Below are 20,079 nucleotides of genomic sequence, written 5' to 3' on the forward strand. Positions count from 1 at the left end.
ATGTCATTGTTCTGGACCTCCAAGTTTTTGTGTGTCTGTTGTGGATCAGTTCCTGTACCCCCAATGATCCACGTTACAGTGTTCCATCCCCAGTCTGGGAATGTAATAAAACCTCTCATGGGTCAGGGAATCTTTCACTTGGCAGTACCATGTGTTGAGGTGAATGAATCCTGATTCTTGTGTCAGCCTGGGGGTGAGAGGATGGCATTGTGCCTATTATAATATTTTTTTCATGGCTTTCGGACATTATTCCGTGGACTTCAGATTTGTTACATTGTAATCAACACTCAGAAATAATGGAGGCAACACCAAGGACATTCCAACTTTTAATGAAAACTTGTTCCAGAATCCACTAGCCCTGTCTATGGCAATGCCACAGGGCAGAACACTTTACACGTTGGCACGGTGGTGGAGTGATGAGCTGGCAGGGGGAGATGGAGTGAGGGGTGGGTAACGAGTCATTGAAGTTAAACAGATCCCGGAGGAGGAAGAGGTGATGTATGATGGAATTTAGTGCAACTCACTTTTAGCACCAATAAGCCAGCAGGATGAGGCATGTGATGGGTGCCACAGATGGGGGGGCACAAGGTTTGGGGAGATATTGTGGGTGACATACTTTTTGCCTCTCTACCTCCCTCCTAAATTTAAAACAGCACAGAAACAATAAAAATAACACAAATTCCAGCTACAACACCACAACTCCAACATACACACAATGAGCAAACCATACAGCTAGGGATCAGGGCGTTGTATACCAACCAGCCTGGAGGATTTGACATCTGGAGGGACTACAAGTCACAACATTCTCCGCCAGATCTTATATTATCCAATCCTAATGGATACAAAAAATTGACCATTTTAGTTTAAAATAAAATTCTGAATTCTGATTGGTTGCTCAGGGTATGGCAGGTACATCATCTACTTGTGTTGTTTTACTAAACAAGTCTGCACCCCCCACCCACACACACACACATACTGCAATCATAGATCCGGAAATTCATTGTAGTAAATAGTAAATTTCCTTGAAATGTACTGACCAATCAAATGAGAGTTACCACCTAGGGCTACAATTACATTTTTTAATATATCATATTGTATGAGAAAATCCTTCCAGCATCTACTGATCTAATACTACAGTTTTAAAGAGAATCCTTCTCTTTCTACAATACCCTGTATATGTAGAGAATCCTTCCTCTTGTCACCTGCAGTTTCAAGAAGAATCCTTCCTATGGCAATCACATTTTCATAAACATGCATTTATTTTTATATCTAGTGTTTTATCTATTACCACTGTTTGCTATCTAAAGTATACACCAAGGCCATGATTTCAGACTGCTTCCTGTCTTACTCTTCTGATCTAGCAACACATTTTGGTAAGGAATCCTTCCTACTGCAAACTATAATTACAGCTCTATGTCCATGGTTTTTCAGAATCCTCCCATTGTATCTTTCAGTCTAGTAATACAGTTTGGTAAAAATCCTTCACATTGCATGCTGAAATCACAACTCAATTTTTAAAACAAATACAAATCACAAACAATTTTTATAGTCTGTGAGATTCAACTGATCGAACATTCTTCCTACCTCATACTAATATCCCACTCGAAGATCTGAGAGACTCTGCCCCTCCTATCTGCTCATTTATTACTAAAGTTTTGTAAAGAATCCTTCTGCATGCATACTAAAACCACAGCTTTGCATTTATGATCTGAGAAACTCCTTCCTATCTATTGTCCGATCTGTAACTACAGTTCGGTAAAGAATCCTTCCAACTGAATACCTAAATCATATATCCATGTTCATGTTCCAAGAAAATAATTATAATTTTATATTCTAATCTAATACTACAGGTAAGTAAAGAATCCTTCCTACCATTTGCTAAAATCACACTTCTAGTGTGATATTAGAGGACCATTCCCCCAATATGTTTTTCTCTAGTACTAAAGTATAAAAAAATCTTTCTAGTGCCCATAGCAGTAGCATCACCTTTTATATACATCTGTTACAGGGTTACTTACACTAATCCTATACACTACTTAACCAATCAATCACTGCATTGAAGAAAATCCTTCCTATTAAATACTCCAATCACAGCTCTGTGTGAGTGTTTCTCACACAGGTCTAAGTCTATAGAGGTAATCCTTTCCCTCTTTATATCCATTGATCTGACTCTACGGTTTTATAGAGAATCCTTCCTACTGTATACTGTCATCACACCTCCTTTTACAGAAAGAATTCTTCCCTTCTTTGTTTCCTGATTCCTGACTTGCCAGTTTTAAAGAAAATCTGTACTATATATTGCCAAGCACACATCAGAATTTGGAATCTTTCCAGTTCTATCTATTTATATGATGCTACTGTTTTATAGGTAATGCCTCCTAGTGTATCACACCTTTTACAAAGAGAATGCCTCCTGTTCTCTATTCAATTGATCTGATCCACAGTTTCATAGAGAATGCTTCCCGGCCATCACACCTTTTACACAAAGAATTCTTACCATTCTTTATTTCCATTGATCTGATTCTACATATTTATAAAAAAAAATCCTTCCCACTGTACACTGCCATTACACCTTTTACAAAGAGATTGCCTCCTGTTCTCAATTCCATTGATCTGATTCTTTACTCTCATAGAGAATCCTTCCCAGCCATCACACTTCCTCATCTAATTCTACAGCGTTATAGAGAATCCTTCCTACTTTAAACAACCATCACCCTTTAACATTTTAACCCCCTTTTTTAGGTATGTTGTAGCATTGCAGACAGTCCTCACACTCACTGTACAGAACTGTTGAAGGAATAAATTGGTGTCTCCACCAAGAACAAGCAGCCTTTCCATAAAGTCCTCCTAGGAAATGTCTCCTCACGTTTCTCCTTGGTTCTGACAAAGAGGGGAAAAATGAAGCAAATTTCCCAGATTCCGTCTCCAATTTTACAAATTCTCTTTACTGATATTTTCCCCAAAGTTTTGCCAATTTATGACTTGACCCTGAGATGTCCCCCATGGAGAGAAAAGTGAGAAGGTCTCCAACCACCCCAATATGCTCCTCCCGATGATGGAGATGATTTTCCACAGATCTGTCTACTTTTTGACTATTTTATTGTCGCAGCTTTCATATAAATTTTTTTCAACTGGATAAAAATTGGTTGGAAATTTGGAAGAAATTGTGATGACCACCCTGTCAATCTTCATAAATCATCTCTGTAGGGCCAATAAACCACCAACGTTGGTCAAGACTTTGGGATTGGCAGATCGGCCATAGCCGGATGATAAAAAAAGGTTTTGCATTTACAAGTAGATTGGTAGGTCTGAGGGCTTGCAAAGCTTGGTGGTGGCCAAAAAAAATGTTGATTGATTTCAGTGCAAATTTTTTTTTGCATAGTGATGTTTTGAGATAGAGTTCCTGACTTTTCCTAGATAGATCTCCTGGCTTTGCTTGGCACCAATGAGGTATGGGCTCTCTGTAGATTGATGGAGATCTTGGTTTTATTTGGTTGGATGGATCTCCTGGCATTCCTTAGAACTGAGGAACTCTGGGCTCTCTGTAGATCAGGGGTCGGCAAACTTTTTGGACTTCTAGGCCATTTCAGGAGGTCAAGAAGGCACACTAGGCCAGAAGAAACAAGGTGTCCAAGGAAAGGTTTTTCCCAACCTTGACAGCAAGCGAGCAGCCTCAGTCTTCCGCTCATCCCCATTGTAGTCTCTGTACTTGTACGCGTGCTTGGCATCGAATTGCCATTCGAGATTCAACTGCTTGAAAGTGCTGTTGGTGTTGTTGCACACTAAACACACAGCTTTGTTGCCGAGTTGTACGAAGAATAATTTGTCAGTCCATTCAGGATTGAAGACACAACGTTCGAGGTCAAACAGACTAGTAGCTACGCGTTGCTTATCTTAAGGTATAGTAATTGGGGTTACTGCACAGGAACTCGAGGATATCAAGGGAACTCGCGCTAACGCGACAATTCAATTAGGGCGGATCCAACAATAAATAACTAGGCCAGACTGGAATACTAGCTAGGCTGTATCCGGCCTAAAGGCCTGAGTTTGCCTACTTCTGCTGTAGACTGATGGAGATCTTGGTTTTATTTGGTTGGATGGATCTCCTGGCTTTCTCATCACTGAGCTCTGGGCTGTCTGTAGATTCATGGAGATCTTGGCTTTATTTGGTTGGATGGATCTCCTGGATTTGCTTAGCACCGAACAGTTCCAGGCTCTCTGTAGATGGATGGAGATCTTGGTTTTATTTGCTTGGATGGATCTCCCGGTTTTTACTAAGGATGGATCTCCTGGCATTCCTTAGAACTGAGGAACTCTGGTTGAACATGTGTCTTGGCTTTGCATAGGACTAAAGAGCTCTTGGCTTAATGCAATAGAGCGCTTGGTTTTATTTAAAACAATGAAGCCCTTGGTCATGTGTAGAGCAATTGGTTTCTTGGTTTACATAGCGCCTTGGAGCTAATGGTTTATTTAGCCCAGTGAAACCATTGGCATTCTATATAGCAATTGCTCTCCAGGCTTTTCTTAGTGCTATGGAGCTCCAAATTTTATGCGCAGTAATGGGTTTCTTGGCATAACTTTCCTGTGGAGCTCGTGCCTTACACTATGAATTCCTTAGTGCTCTGAAACTCTTGGCTTACTATGTGTCATGGAGCTCTTGTACTGCTTAGTTCTATAGAGCTCTTGACCATAGCAAAATGTAGCTATTGAGTTTGTGTACTTTATGTAGAGCTATAGGGCTCCCGGCTTACTTAGAACTTTAATGCTCTTGGCTTACTTGATGTTATGAAGCTCTCAGGTTTACATAACACATTGGAGTTCTTGAGATTATGATGAGCAATAGATCTTGTGGATTTACTTGGAACATCTTAGCTTTTAGCTTATGTGGTGCTATTGAGCTCTCGAGTCTATGTAGCACAAAGAGGCTTTTGGCTTATTTAGCATGATTAAGCTCCAGACCTTACTTATATCAGTGAAGCCATTGGCTTGAAAAAAAAAAACACCCAAACCATCATTAATCCACATTGAGCAAGTTATTTACCAGGTATTTCCCAAGATAGCATTCTTGTTTCCATACACAGGGCAACTATAGAAGTCTACTTTTGACCTAACAACTTAATGCATGGGTTATATGACCACATATGGTAATCTTTTCTATTAAATGGAGGCTGCATATGATGGCTCCAGAACTCCTGGAAAAACTGAATGGGCTTGGTCTTGAAGCTCTGTCTTGTCCATTTCCTACATTAGTGTACAGAGCTACAGAGGAAAATTCATACCAAGAATGGTGGTTGGTCTTTTTGGGTAATGAGTCTGCATGTCATGCCTCCCATGTACACTATAAAACCAAATGTATGTGGACACCAAATTACATGAGTTGAGATGATCAGTAAATGGTAAATAGCCATTTTTGGTTATTGTATGCTTCCTCCTTGCGGTAAGTTTAGTGAATGCTCTTTTCTGTTCCATTACGTCCATCTCCTACGGCCTAAAGTCAACTCCATAAAGTCAAGGTTGGGTGACTTTGGTGTCCTGCACAGAACCCTGAGCTCAACCCTACCGAACACCTTTAGGATGACTTAAGCTACGTACACACTTCCAATTATTATCGTTGGTAAACGAACGACCAACGATCCTGCACGATATCTGCGAACGATCGTATAGCACCGATCCTGTACATACAGATAACGACACGATCGTTCGTAGATATTGTACACACAATAGATGCGATCGTTTGAACGATACAGGAAGTTACGTGCACCGCAGGAACGTTCGTTCATCACGCATGCTCAGACCATGGACGATCTATGAACGAGCTTACACACGAACGATGGTCAACGATCGTCGTCCAATCCAAACCGCCGGTCCGGTCGTTCATTTCCAACGACTTTCCTCGTTCGTCGGCGTCGTTGGTTACTTTTTTTACGAAGGATTTTTGCCCAATCGATCGTTCGTCGTTCATTTTGAACGATAAAAATTGGAAGTGTGTACGCAGCTTTAGAAAGCTGATTGTTAGCCAACATCTGACCAACGTTAGGTTCTGCTCATGCTTGATGGCATTTAAAGAACAAAGGCTGATATACAATATCAGTGCCCATTGTTTTAAAATGGGATGTCCATCAAGCTCGTGTAGGTGTGATGGTAAGGTGTCCACAAACCTCTGGTCATATAATATATAGAATGTTCTTCATCACTATCATGTATATTGTTTTAGAACAATTTGGTTTTGGATCTTTATCGTGAATTCCCCCATAGTCTCCTACAAATTTATCTCAAATGACTCAAGTCTGTAGGTGGATGGAAGATACAACGATATAATGACTCCTGAACAACATTTAATGCACACACAATTCTACATTGATTCTCTATGAGCAGATCACCTTACAAATCATATTTTTATACACAGAAGAACAGAGGCGTAGTGTGAATTCCCAGCACTCCCCAAGGTTCTGCTTACATTATTGCTGTGAGAAGGGAAGCAAGGGGGCAGCTGGATGCAGCCCAGTAATGGAGAAGCCCTTTGATAATGATGACATATATGTGTGACATATATGTGTAAAGCTGAGGCAGCCATAGCTCGTGCCAAGAGAGGAAGTATTCTGTATTACCATTTGCAGCCACTGTGCGGTGCTATAGAGTGCTGAACTGGCTATAGTATCCATATCCAGTGGTTAAATATAGGACACTCAGGGTCTGAATATTTGCTGCTGACAATAAAATACACCCCAACAAGGTGCCAAGACATTACTAGCTACAATCAGTTAAAATGCCAACCTACCTGATGCTCCATCTCACAGAACTGTGTGCTTGCTGTATACATTTCTACCCTATTTGAAGACCCATTAATATAGGAGAAGAGAATAGATTAGCACATATTGGTGGTGTTGGTTTGCTGCACATTTAAAACTTTAATTACCTGGAGGTTTCTCCATCCTGGGAATTACTACCTAGGTTAGCAAGGCTCTCGAATTTATAATAGACTGGGGCTAATTCAACAAAACGGGACTGTTGCCTAAAGGGCCAATCAACATATTTGCCTAATCTTCCAATAAAATAAAAAAAAGTAATTACCTGCTGCTGATTATTGCTCCCTATTTTTTTTCCCCTGGTTCTGTAGTGATTCACGGAGACAATTTTGCCATCCGCTCCCAGTTTCATTTGTGGATGGCGCTCTCTAGTGTTTAGACATGGTACTCCAGCTGCCACTATATATGTCTCTACCCTCACCGCATTACTAGGAAATGAATAAACTCAGCGAGCACAAAAAACATCATCAAATATACAAACACAAAAACATAATATAAATAAATACCTAAACAACAAATTGTTCTATATTACAAAAATGTATAAAAGAAAAAGCTGCAAAATCAACTGTGTAATAAATAATGCAAAGTAAAAAGATGGGTGAAAAAAAAAATAGAAATAAATAAAAAAGCCACCGCTCAGAGGAAAGTTATCTCTTCACCCTCCTTGCACTGAAAATAAAGGGGCCACATCATGTGCAGGGTCCAATGAATTATTAGCAACACTTTGGGTGGGAAAAAAAAAGAACCAATCGGATTGATCTACAAAATATAAATTTTGCCCCTTGTGAAATTGTAGAATAAATACTCATGGGGGAAGCTTTATAATAAGATACATTTGCATGTCTGATATTATTTTCATTAACACACCATCTAAGAAAGGATTAAGGATCTGTTTTAGATAATAGCTCGGCCAATCACAGGTTGGCATTTGGGAAGGCTGCAGGTCACCAATTGCACATCTACTCCTGCACCATGGCACCGATGGAGCACAAAGACAGTACCACTCACACTGCTGAGTCATGCCTTGCACACACACATGGCACAGGACATACCAATGGTTCACACTATAACAAGATTGGAAATTAGAACGTTGGTGGTGGAGGAATTCACAAGCAAGTTCTGGGCAGGTAATGGTGAGTTTACGGTCAGCCAGATGGGTCATCACTGTCCATCCTCAGGAAGGGGCACTGTAGTTTGGTGTTGGCAGATGTAGAGTCACAGTGGATTTCTCTCTTGCTCTCTCAACGTATTACAGGTGAATGTTTGTGATTTGTGACTGGGGGGTAGGAAGTTGTGTGGATCTCCTGCAGGAGTGGGGTGTAGTGGACCAGAGGATCAGAGGGTGTCGATCAGCGATGATTACCAGATCCCACTGGATCTGCCTCCAGGGGGTGCCAGAATCCTAGCCGAGGCTCGTTTTGGGACATGGTCATCGATCTGAGCACCTAAAGAGAGGAAGAGAATGCTATAATGATATATGGTATTATAATTTAGATTTGATTTATCCTCACTTCATTCTGAGTGGATTAAAACTGCCCTCCAGCCAAACCTTTAATAAATCTACCCTCCAGTCTCGCTTTCTTTAAATCTGCCTTCCTGCCTTCCCTTTATCAAATCTACCCTTCAGTTCATTACAGCTGTACAGACTGCTCTTCGGTTCTAAAATGTCATACCCTGCTAGTCAGATAGAGCCCCTCCCCTAGCCCCTCCCTCTCCAGCCTAACTATTTGTGTCCCAAAATGTCAAGAGAAAATAAAACTGGGGTTAGTCAGTATCTTTTGCCCCTCTTTATGGGTAAAGTATGTTGTATTTTTGAGTTGGGCCAAGTCGCTCTTAAATAATCTTTTGTGCATTATTGTTGGCCACCAGTAGATAGTGCTGTGTCCAGACTCTAATAGTGAATCAGAAGGCAAGAGTTTGTTACACACTTTACATGAGGACAGAGCACCATCTACTGGTGTGACTCGACTGTAAATAAGATATTTTTAATAGCATTTTGGCACATACTGAAGTATATACAGTAAAGCTTTTTTTAAAAAAATAATTGTATTATCATGTTGACAAAGGGGAAGTGGAGGACAGGGAAAAATTATTAACTGCTTAAGCATCAGCTTTAATTTTTTTCCACAAATAGACGGATAAGCCATACATTAGAGTGAACCTTCATTCAGTGAACATCATAGCTAGCTTTTTAGCCTTGGTCAGGTTTCAAACAGGCTATTCCTCCAAAGCCACTTCTCTTTATTTCTTGCCTGACTGGGGTTCTCTGATGTCATAATGTAAATTTCAGAACTAGCAGGACCCTTTTGCAAAGTAAAATGTACCCTCAAATGTAAACACCCCTCCCTTCTTACCAGACAAGCTAAAGCTGGACTCGTGGAGGTCGCGCATGCCTCCGTGGCGGGTGCTTGGTCGAGTGGGAGTGTCTGCCATCGGACTTCCTGTCTCTTTTTTTCCAGAATGCACCACCACGGCTACATCTCCCTGATACGGAGTGCGGTCTACACACTTTAGGCTCATAATCTAAATAAAAGAAGAGAGAGAGTGGTGTCCTAGTTTTGGTATAATTGTCAGCAATATGAGAAGGAGGGCAAAACATTGAATCTCCTTACAGAGGGTGTGTCCTGTCCCTCCTCGCTACTGCTCACACCCTCCTTAGCAATGCCTGTTGTTTTTTACATACAGCAGCCATACCAGCCACTGCTGTAAAATAGGTTTTCTGGCACAGTGTTTATAAACAGATAAAAATACAAAGTAACATCATTACTTTTGCATCCACTTTGTCCCATTCATCTGTAGATCAATGGAGGAGTTTATGATGTCAGGTAAGCCAAACCACCCTACACCTAACAATGCCAATCAGTATTCCTGAGGAATTCCGAGAAAGCTGCGTCAGGAGCACAATTCTTTAAAGATCTTGGGTACTGTCTGGGAAAGCGCTACTATATAGCATACAGCTGCTGTGTGCTGCAAGCTCCTCATAAATAATAACATAACTCAATAAATGCATTTGCGTATTCCCTGTCTCCCACGTCAATGAGACCCCTACTCACCTTTTCTTTCTGGATCATCTTCTTATACAGGAAATCTGGGTAAGTCCTCATCGGGAAGAAGGAGCCAGAGCCCTCGGCACACATGAAAACCCCATTCTCATACACCACACGTCCATGGCTAATGGTGACCAGTGGCACTCCGTGGCATCGCATGTTTTCATAAGGGTTGAAATCTCCAGCCTGGACCTGGGTACTGGCGGAAATGGTCCTGCAGAGCAGATACAAATAGACATTCTGCAATAAACAGCCTATAGGTCTATCAAACCAATGTACTGTATATACTCAAATATAAACCAATCTGAATATAAACCAAGGTACATATTTTTACCTAAAAAAAACAGGAAAATTACAAAGGCTTGAGTATAAATCTAGGGCTAAAAATGCTAAAGTCATATTTGAAACAGTAATAACAAAAAAGCTTTTATGGATGTGACTAAATACATCCATAATGTGGTATTTTTTAAAACATGTATTTAAAAAACAAAATAATTACAATTAAATCGGCCCATTTCACTTTTGAGTTGGTTATGATGTGTCACTTGCATGTTTTGTGCATTACTGCTGGCCACCTGAGGATGATGCTGTGTCTTCATGTAACGTTTTACAAACTCTCAGATGGCAAGAGATTGTTATACACACGACATGAGTACACAGTGCCATCTACAGACCAAAGTATAAACCAAGATTTATTTTCTTTTCAGGTTAAAAAACTTTGGTTCACTCAGGTTTAAATATACAGTATCTAAGATCAATTGGAAGATCTGATGCTTTAACATTTTACCCTGAGTACAGCACAAGTTAGGAAAACACAATCTAAAGATCTTCCATTAGTACAGAAGCGCTTTTCATGGCATTCAGAGGTTGCTCATTGTGTGAGAGCAGTGGTCAGACTCTCCTACAGAGTAGCTTGTTTATATGTTCTATGGTGATCGGGCAACATTTGTAAATTAGGTGAGGGCAATTTATAATTCTCTGTGAATAGAAGAGATGGAATATTCTTGAATTGAATAAGGAGGTTGCTGAGAAGTGCACTATAAAGTGTTGGGTCTGTAAATGTGTCCTAAAATGTGGTTTAATATTATTATTTATGTATGAGATTGCAGCGTAGGACTAAAAGACGGAAAGGAATCCATTATATTTGTATCAGGCAGATGGAAAGTAAGTATAAATGGTCGTTCATGTGCATTTCCAGTGCGTCTCTATTGGCTGGTGATGGTAACAAGCATTAACATACTGTATTTCCTGCAGGCTCCAGTCTCATTCATGAGCAACAACATTCACATGAGTGAAACAAAATCAAGGTTACATTCATCTGGGAATTTTTCCACATAAATTTTGCACATAAAATATAGATTTTGTTGTTTTTTTTCTGTACATGGTGTAATATTCATAGTTCAGTTATTAATATATACACCCATTTATATCACTTTCATGACTATATACAAAATGACTTAAAAAAAAAAAGAGCCCAGATACTTTTCATGCAATTTGCACAAATGTAAATACTCCAATGGCTATATGATGTCAGATTTATGGTGACGGTTTTATGACTGCATCATGTAAATAAAGAATAGGGACAGAAATAGAAATTTACAACTGGATTCTCTGAATTAAACAGCAACAGCAGTCAATCAAACAACAGTCAAACAATCAGTTTGTTATATGTAGCACAGGATTTCCAATTCTGTTCAGCAAGTGTTGTGTCATTTGCTCCATTCTTTCTCATTTGGCAATGAATCGGCATGACCAACCTGCCTAATGAGCGGTCAGACCGGAAGATGCCATTATTCATTTGCATGGATGTCAAAAATGCCTGAACATTAATATAAAATCCATTTCATGCAGAAGTACAGGTAACCTTTCCAATATCCTAGTTATTACATACCTGGTGGCTTCTGGATCCCACACCACAATGTCGGCGTCCGCTCCAGGGATAATGCGCCCCTTACGTGGGTACATGTTGTGAATCTTGGCTGCGTTGGAGCTCGTCACCGCTACGAATCTGTTCTCATCCATCTTTCCTCCCACCTGCAATACAAATAATTACAAAGTAAGTCAGGTTGAAAAAAAGACATTAATCCATCAAGTTCAACCACTGGGGAAATAAACATATCCCAGATAAAAACCCTATGGACATAGTTGATCCAGAGGAAGAAAAAAAAAACCCAGGTACAATTTAAAATACATCATCATGTAGAGACGAGGGCCACTGTAAGCCAAATGACCTCATGAAATAACTTCAAGAATAAACATACAATGCAGTGTTCAACCAAGATTTTTTTTTTTTAAGCCGAGTTAGAAGAATTTGTAGGTGGGTGGCAGATCCTGTATTGTGACCCAACTACTCAGTAACCACCTAAAAACATCTGGGCAGTTACTGAAAAGTGCTGGGTGGTGTGCCCAGCTAAAAGGGACTGGGGAAAACACTGCACGGTTTATCAGGGAAATTACAGCATAAAAAACTATGGTTTGCATATTATATTTGATTCATTGATTGCCAATACTTACGGCGTGTAACCTGTCATAACCCCAAGCTGAAGATTCCACCACAATGTAACATTCCCCGGGCTTGAACAATCACAGTGGTGGTAAACGTTTGCCATCATCACCTAGTATACATCACATTATGGTGCTCATTTACCTTTTTTTCTTTTTAGCTCACTGCAGAGGTGACAAAACCAGGAACTTGTCATGGCTGCATGCCCCAAAGCCGCCATCTTTGCTGCTGACTCCTGTGATCCACTTTGGACACTGGCAGCCACTGATGATGTAATTCCTGCAGTTTATTGTCCCTAAATCCAGGTCTTTTGTCAACCGTGCCTGGAATAAAGCCAGGCCCTAAGCTACATGGCGACTGGAGTTTAATTCCAGTTCTATTCCAAAGGTTGGTAGTCATATGATCCACTACACTGGAAATTTCTCTTTGTTCCTGGTGGTGAACAGATCATCGAATAGAAAAGCAGGGTGACTATATGCTTGATGATGGTTGGGCATTAACGTGAACCTACATGAACTGGAATCTAATATAGCAAGGATGATAGCTCCATCCACAGAACACCACTATGAATCAAAGAAAAGGGACACATGAGGGTTGGATTGCACCATATTCACACATTCTTACACTCACCACTCCTTTCTCCCAAATGACGCTCATGCGGTCCTGAACTCCGCCCATTCCCTGTGGAATCTTGGTGAAGTCCTCTTTGCCCATGGCTTTCTGTTTGGTGGTGAAGGTTCTGTGGTCTGAAGACACCACGTTGAGGGTGTCACTGGTGGGAAGACACGGGTGATTATTTATAATCAAAGTCTATATATAAATCAGAAAACTTGGCACCATGCAATGCTTTTGGGTTGCTGTGATGGTTCAGGATACTGAAATGTAAATTTGTTACAATGTTACAATATTTGGGTTACAAGGAAGTCGGCAGTGTAAATAATTGTGGTATTACCTAACCTTTTGTAAAATTAGGTATGTTGGTAGATTAGGGCTGAACAGCCTCCACTTACTTGGCCAGCAGGCTCATGAGGTAGTTGGGGGTGTAGGGGTCCAGTCGGAGAGGAGGGACGGTGACGTAGCCTGCAGCTTGTGACCACTCCTGGTGGTAGTAGTGGAGACCGTTCAAGGTAGCGTGGGCTGTGGTGGTCTCTCCATAGACGATCTTACCTGGAGGTTAAAGTTGATTTTGGTGATCACTAGTAATTCTGTCTAAACCTTGTGAACAGTTGTGATTTTGTCTGATCCTGGTGATCAGGATAGATTATGTCTGATATTGGTGATCTGGTGTAATTCTTTTTTTTTTTCTATGATTCACATGACCAGGTGGGATTTTGTATAACACCAGTGATCTGGTTTCATAATTGTCTGTGATCTGGATATATATCTGGTGGTTGGCTGCGATCTTGATATGTGTCTGCTGATTGGCTGTGATCTTGATATGTGTCTGCTGATTGGCTGTGATCTGGATATATGTCTGCTGATTGGCTGTGATCTGGATATATGTCCGGTGTTTGGCTGTGATCTGGATATATACATGTTGATTGGCTGTGATCTGGATATATACATGTTGATTGGCTGTGATCTGGATATATGTCCGGTGATGTCTGTGATAAATGTCCAGCGATTGTGTGCATGGTGATTGGCTGTGATTTGTATATATGTCTAGTGATTGGCTGTGATCTGTATATATGTCTGGTGGTTGACTTTAATCCAGATGCATATCTGGTGGTTGGCTGTGATATGAATATGTGCATGGTGATAGGCTGTTATCTAGATAAATGTCCAGTGATTGGCTGTGATCTGGATATATGTCAGGTGGTTGGCTGCAATCTGGATATGTGCATGGTGATTGGCTGTGATCTGTAAATATGTCTGGTATTTGGCTGTGATCTGTATATATGTCTGGTGGTTGGCTGTTATCTGGATATGTGCATGGTGATTGGCTGTGATCTGTATATACGTCTGGTGGTTGGTTGTGATCTGGTTATATGTCCAGTGATTGGATGTAATCTGGATATGTGCATGGTGATTGGGTGTGGCTGTGTTGATTGGCTGTGATCCTGCACAGCCCAGACACCAGTGATCAGGTAACACATACACACAGCTGAGGGTTCTCACCTTGCATTTTGGCAGAGGCAATGACATCACCTGCTGACATACTGGAAATGTTCACCAAGTAGACAGGGCAGAAGGTCTGAGAAGCAGAGACAGAGAGGCGGCTACAAGATTAGTACCGGCAGACACACAATGGTTAGACTGAGAAGGACCACAACACAAACGATTACATTAACAGACATACACAAACCACGGGAGAGCAAAGTCCATCCTAAAACCCAACTGGCCAAATGCAAATAATTTCCTGTCCCATCTCCTGTCCACAACCAGACATGTCAGATTAATGTTTGATTCTCAGCAGTTCAGGCAGATCTACAGGAATTTTTGCGGACTAATTTCTCTTGGAGATAAATTTCAATATTCAAACAACACAGGGTGAGCAGTCAGAAAGGTGAAAAGAAAAGTTCATAGCAGATGACAAACACCATGCAAGTCACATTCTAGGCCTGGTACATCAGGTGTGCACTATGGAGCAATAGAGGAGGGTTGTATAGTACCCATTGTGGTATCAGACTCATGAAAGACCTTTTGAGCTGGAAAAAGTGAATAATGGGCAAGAATCATTTCCAACCAGAGACGTTAGGCTTTGGCCAAATTGCTGTCTTTATGAAGTACCTGTCACACTTACCACCTCCTCACTAAAGTACCTCTCTCCTGCGTATGTGGGCAGTTCTGACCCCTGTCGTGCCTACACATGGCCAATCAGGAGATAGGCTCTTGATAAGCCCCTGGCTATTTATCTGTCTCAGTCACAGTGTTCGTGCAAAGTGACTCCACACTACTGTGAGCCCCCTAGCACCGCTACTGTCCCACCCAGCTATTGCCCGATTGTCTCCCAGTTCAGCTCCTGTTCTAACCTCTTGTTGTCCAGTTTGCTGTGCCCTTGGCTGTTCCCTGGTGCTTTTTCCTGTATTGCCGTTCCTGCGTCCCCAGTGTCTTCCTGTGTCTCCTGCATTCCTTTTGCCCTTGGTGACCCCCGTGTCACCTGTACCTCCAGTGTCTGTATTGTTTGTGTTACCCTGTCTTCAGGACCCCTCGTGTCACTGGCTTTGTTCCTGATCTCTCCTTTTTGCTGCCACGGCCTCTGCTTTATTTGACTATTCTCTGGCCTTCTGATTCAGTAGCACACATTGTTCTGGCCGCCCTGGTGTGCCCAGGGATAACAACATGGCAACAGCCTGCAGTGTAACACTCTCACCTCTAGAGGCTCTAGAGAAGACCAGGCTGCTGCTTAGATTCTGCGCCTTGGCAAGCTGTAGCGCCCCCTAGAGGCACTGTCTCTCAAACCGTGACAGTACCCAGATACCACTCATCTATGCCCAGATAACATTACAATAAGTGAGCATGGTCACCCTAGGACAGAAAGTGTGTTACTGGTGAGATCACTAGGTGAATAAAAAAGATACTAAAAACTAATGCAGACACCATATCCCAGGTCTGGTAAACTGCAATATATTGAATGGTCACATGGACATGGGTTCAAAGACATGGCACAAGGGTCACTCAGATCACAAGCCACAGCGCAACAATCACAATCATTGCGGGAGTTCCGAATTCCTAAATATTAACGGGGACCTATGGGCAGCACGTACTCCACCTACTTTCAAAAAAACAACAACATTGGTAAATGCAACAAATATTTCATCCATCTGTGAGCTCATCATGACTTTCAACAGTTATTAATTTTATTATTATATCTTATATTACTTTTCATAACCGATAGTAGTTACAAATCCATCTAGACTTGTTCTGGACCTTTGGGCAGCTCAGATCAGTAGTTAAATGTCTTTAACATTACAGAATTATTTCAGTGGCATATAACACACACATTTAATGGTCCAGAACAGAGCTTTGATGGTGCAGTCACCATTCAGTAAGTGATGATTCTCAGATTGCTAGGTTGGTATAATAAAAAATGTTCTGCTTCCAGCCTCTAGAGAGCGATGTTGCAGCAAGAAAACTCCCAAAGCATCAGCCAGGTTACAAGAAAAAATGAAATCTTTAAATTTTGCAGCAGTAATTACATGAAAACTGACTCATAGTATTTCTTTATAGTTTGCAGTACACCTGAAATAGGAAAGTTTGAGTGTTAGTAGTGTGAGCTAGCAAGCGCTATTGCAGTGAACAGTAATGCAAATCCTTATGAAGGACCAGTTATAAAGACATCTTTGTAAGAATCTAGATTTCCACCCTAATGTAATGACCTCATGGGGTTAGGTGGTTAGATGTGTGTGCTGTTATTTTGTTACTTTCTCACCCCATTAGCCCAGTGTTGGGCTACCAAGCAGGTTGCCCTTTCCGCTGCCTGTGCTCAGGGATGATGAATGTCACTATATCTAAAACTGTAACTAATAAACTATAACTAAAACTGTCAATGAACATGCGCATGGCTTTCTTTCATGTTATCCTGACAGCACTTTTATTATTATATATATTGAATAAAAACCACACTGACACGAGTATAAGCCGTAGGCACAAAATGAGTCTGTCACTGCTACTATTCAAAACTATAATCAACTGAGATGCCAATAAATTTATAAGAATCAAATAAATTCATATCTATTCATATATAATTAATATTCATTAAGCATGCTTGGATGCTATGCATTGATGTGATTTTGTGTAATCCTCTTTATTGTTAGCTTCATCTGTTGCTGCAATGTTTTTGTGCCTGGTTTGTAATGACAGTTTCTGTTGTTTAGCAATCCTTCAGCAATGTTTTGTCATTTTTTCCACAATATTGATATCTATTCATAAATACATTTATTTTTAAAACATTTGCTGGGGGTAAAAAAAAGACACATGAGCTCAACCTATATATCTTTTTTTTTTCTTTCTTTTTACAGGTTAAAGTATTTTGTACTTTTAAATTATGTTGGATCACTTAGTTATAAATAATCACTTGTAAGTTATTGTTGTTGGTAAGTTATAAATGTCACTATATCCTCATACCAATACATTGTTACAAACAATGTCTCAGATGGCAAGAAACTGTATATTCTGTGTTATAAAAGCAAACCGGGAAACCTTACAGGCTAATACTCGGCTTGACACTTCTATTCTGATTCAGAAAGAATACAAGTAAATAATTAAAAAAAAAAAAGTTAATAAATTATTACAAATTGGTGACTGTTTTTAAGTCACAGAGAGGACCTTACCCCCCTAGCGGTATTCCCGAGTGTGACTCAGGGTGGATTTACCATGCAAAAAGCGGTAATCCTGAGTCACACTCGGGGTCGCTTTAAACTTCAAAAACCCACTTACCTTGTTCCGTCGGCATCCCCCGGCCTCCTGCTGGTCTCTGCAGGTCCTCTGGACACGTCTTCTTTCTTCTTTCTTCAGGTGGCGAATACAGAGATGTTCTCTGGGGTTTTCAGGTGTTGTCGGTGCCTGCGTCGGTGCAGGCGGGAGGAGCGGCGGGAAATTCAATTAATTTTGTATTGGATTCAATACAAAATAGCTGTATTGAGTCCAATACAAAGAAATCTTTAAATAATATATATATATAATTATATTATATATATATATATGTTATACATGCTACTGTACAGTTATATTACAGGTTTTTTAACATTTTTTTTAATTTAAAGTTTATTATTAATTGCATTAAATATTGGACATATTTTGGTGAGTTATGCCTAAGAATTATACGCCTACAATGTAAAATACATTTCCATGCAAAAAAATGTAACGCTTTTTGCTTGGAAATACGGACAGAAATAAAACGCTAGGGGGGTTAACAGTAGAATGATGCTCACTCATAATCAAATAAGCAGGCAAGGGTTGGGGAGGTGAAAAGAAGTGTAGATAGCTATATAGTGTCGTTGAAAGTGGATCACAGTGGTGCAATATTCCTCCATTTATTTACATATGTGAATTTTACCTGTTTGTTGTATCAAACATCTCGGTGTTTATTATTCTAAAGATCCTATTTCACAGCTTTCTAATTTCAGGGTTCAAGAGGACACTGAAGGTTCCTTGGTCAACTCTTGATGAAAGTACTATTACCAACCTAAAACCATCATTTAACCAATGATAGTTCTGTAGCCATGAGGACAGCCGTGTGGACTCCATCATAAATACTGACTGAAAAGTCCATTTGCCCAGCTGGGCTATGCAGAATCACAATTCTAATGTTCTGTGTCTTGGTTCTCCAATTAGATTTAGACATTTGCTAACAGTTGCTGGATGACAGGAGAATGGCCCACCTTAGATGAATGGAGTGGCAGAGACATACCACCATTCCTGGACTATGATTTGTAGAGCAGATGCTCGGAGTAACGAGATGTTCTGTACTGTCTGGGGGAATTCAATGCACACCTTGTGAGATATTTGAATAACGCAGACATTATATTACTATAAGGCACCTACTAAACCCTCCGACACTATCAAACAGATTGTGGGCTTGGTGTTTTGTAAGTCTCAGAAATCACAGTGGTAAACTATCAGCACTAAGTAATACAATGGCATTTCAGAAATACAAGATGATAATAATAATTGGTCAGATGTTACCACTGATTTCTACTATAAAAAAAACACTCCAACTGTAAGTTGTCCTTCTGGCACTAGAATGACCAGACTGATTTATTTACCTCCTCGGGTCGGCTAATCTCGATGCCCTCAGGGCCAGTGATCCCCAGATCCAAGGTCTCCTTGGCACCCTATAAAAGAAGTAGTAAGAAATGTGTTCTTAATATAAAAAGACCATGTTCTCTCTAACCCCTTTTTAGCTGGACGCCCCACCCCGCACTTTTCAAAATCCCCCCGAATGTTTTTGAGTAGTCACTAAGAAGTTGGATCATAATACAAAGAAGATGGGACATTCTAAACGGGTGAGCATTAAAATGTTGGAACAAAGTATGAGGGAGGGCAAAAAGCTGACGGAATTATAGGGGTTACTGGATACCTTTGACAACAACAAGGAACACTAAATGTAATTGTTGCCCTGCCATTTTTTGACCACCCACCGACAGATTCTTCTCACCAAGTTGGAATTGTGGAGAGAAGACTACAGTATACAGACAGAACCTAGAAAGCACTTCACTTCTGGAAGCCTCCACTGAGTAAATTGTCTCTCTCTGCCCCTGTACCACCAATCCCATGCCAACTGGACAATTGCTAACAGTTATTGTATGATAGGTCCTCACCTCAGACACCAGGTCTCCATTCTCCGCATGGACTCTGGCCACAGCCCCCAGGTCTTTACAGTGTCGGAACACCTGGTAGAGCTCATTGTCCCGCAGCATGTACAAATCCTTATAGGTCATGAACATTTGGAAGGAGTTGACTCCCTTCTCTCGTACTAAGGTCTCCATCTCAAACTTCACCTGCAGGAAAGAGACACTTGGAGGTTATTATTAAGCCAATATGTGCAAAACCAGCTCATCAAAAATTGGTCATCAGAGCCCATCAATGTCTGGTATGAACGTTTCTGCATGGCCAATGGAAATGTATGCTTCTGACAAAAAAAACTCATCTTACAAAGCTGGAGAGGACAGGTAGTTGTGTCACCCAATCCTATGCCTGGGTCTTACGAGATCGGGTGACGTTACAAGGAGAAGGAAGAAGACGGAAGAAAATGGTGGTGCTCGGTGTCCAACCTGCTCAC

General features: G+C 40.7%; 1 protein-coding gene across 1 annotated transcript in view; it reads right to left on the reverse strand.

Annotated features, from left to right (window-relative positions):
- Positions 1-313: 313 nt before the first annotated feature.
- DPYSL5 (dihydropyrimidinase like 5) overlaps positions 314-20,079 on the reverse strand; it is a 58,671-nt gene continuing 38,905 nt past the window's right edge. Inside the window, exons 4-13 of the mRNA XM_072407301.1 lie at positions 19,619-19,798; positions 19,047-19,132; positions 18,555-18,557; positions 14,475-14,575; positions 13,367-13,523; positions 12,987-13,128; positions 11,745-11,887; positions 9,860-10,067; positions 9,161-9,329; positions 314-8,251 (exon numbers count right to left, since the gene is read on the reverse strand). Of these exons, the coding sequence (XP_072263402.1) occupies positions 8,166-8,251; positions 9,161-9,329; positions 9,860-10,067; positions 11,745-11,887; positions 12,987-13,128; positions 13,367-13,523; positions 14,475-14,575; positions 18,555-18,557; positions 19,047-19,132; positions 19,619-19,798 (1,275 nt within the window). The 3' untranslated portion in view covers positions 314-8,165. The remainder of the gene's footprint in view (positions 8,252-9,160; positions 9,330-9,859; positions 10,068-11,744; positions 11,888-12,986; positions 13,129-13,366; positions 13,524-14,474; positions 14,576-18,554; positions 18,558-19,046; positions 19,133-19,618; positions 19,799-20,079) is intronic.

Source organism: Pyxicephalus adspersus, chromosome 4, assembly GCF_032062135.1.
Source record: "Pyxicephalus adspersus chromosome 4, UCB_Pads_2.0, whole genome shotgun sequence".
Lineage (NCBI taxonomy): Eukaryota > Metazoa > Chordata > Amphibia > Anura > Pyxicephalidae > Pyxicephalus > Pyxicephalus adspersus.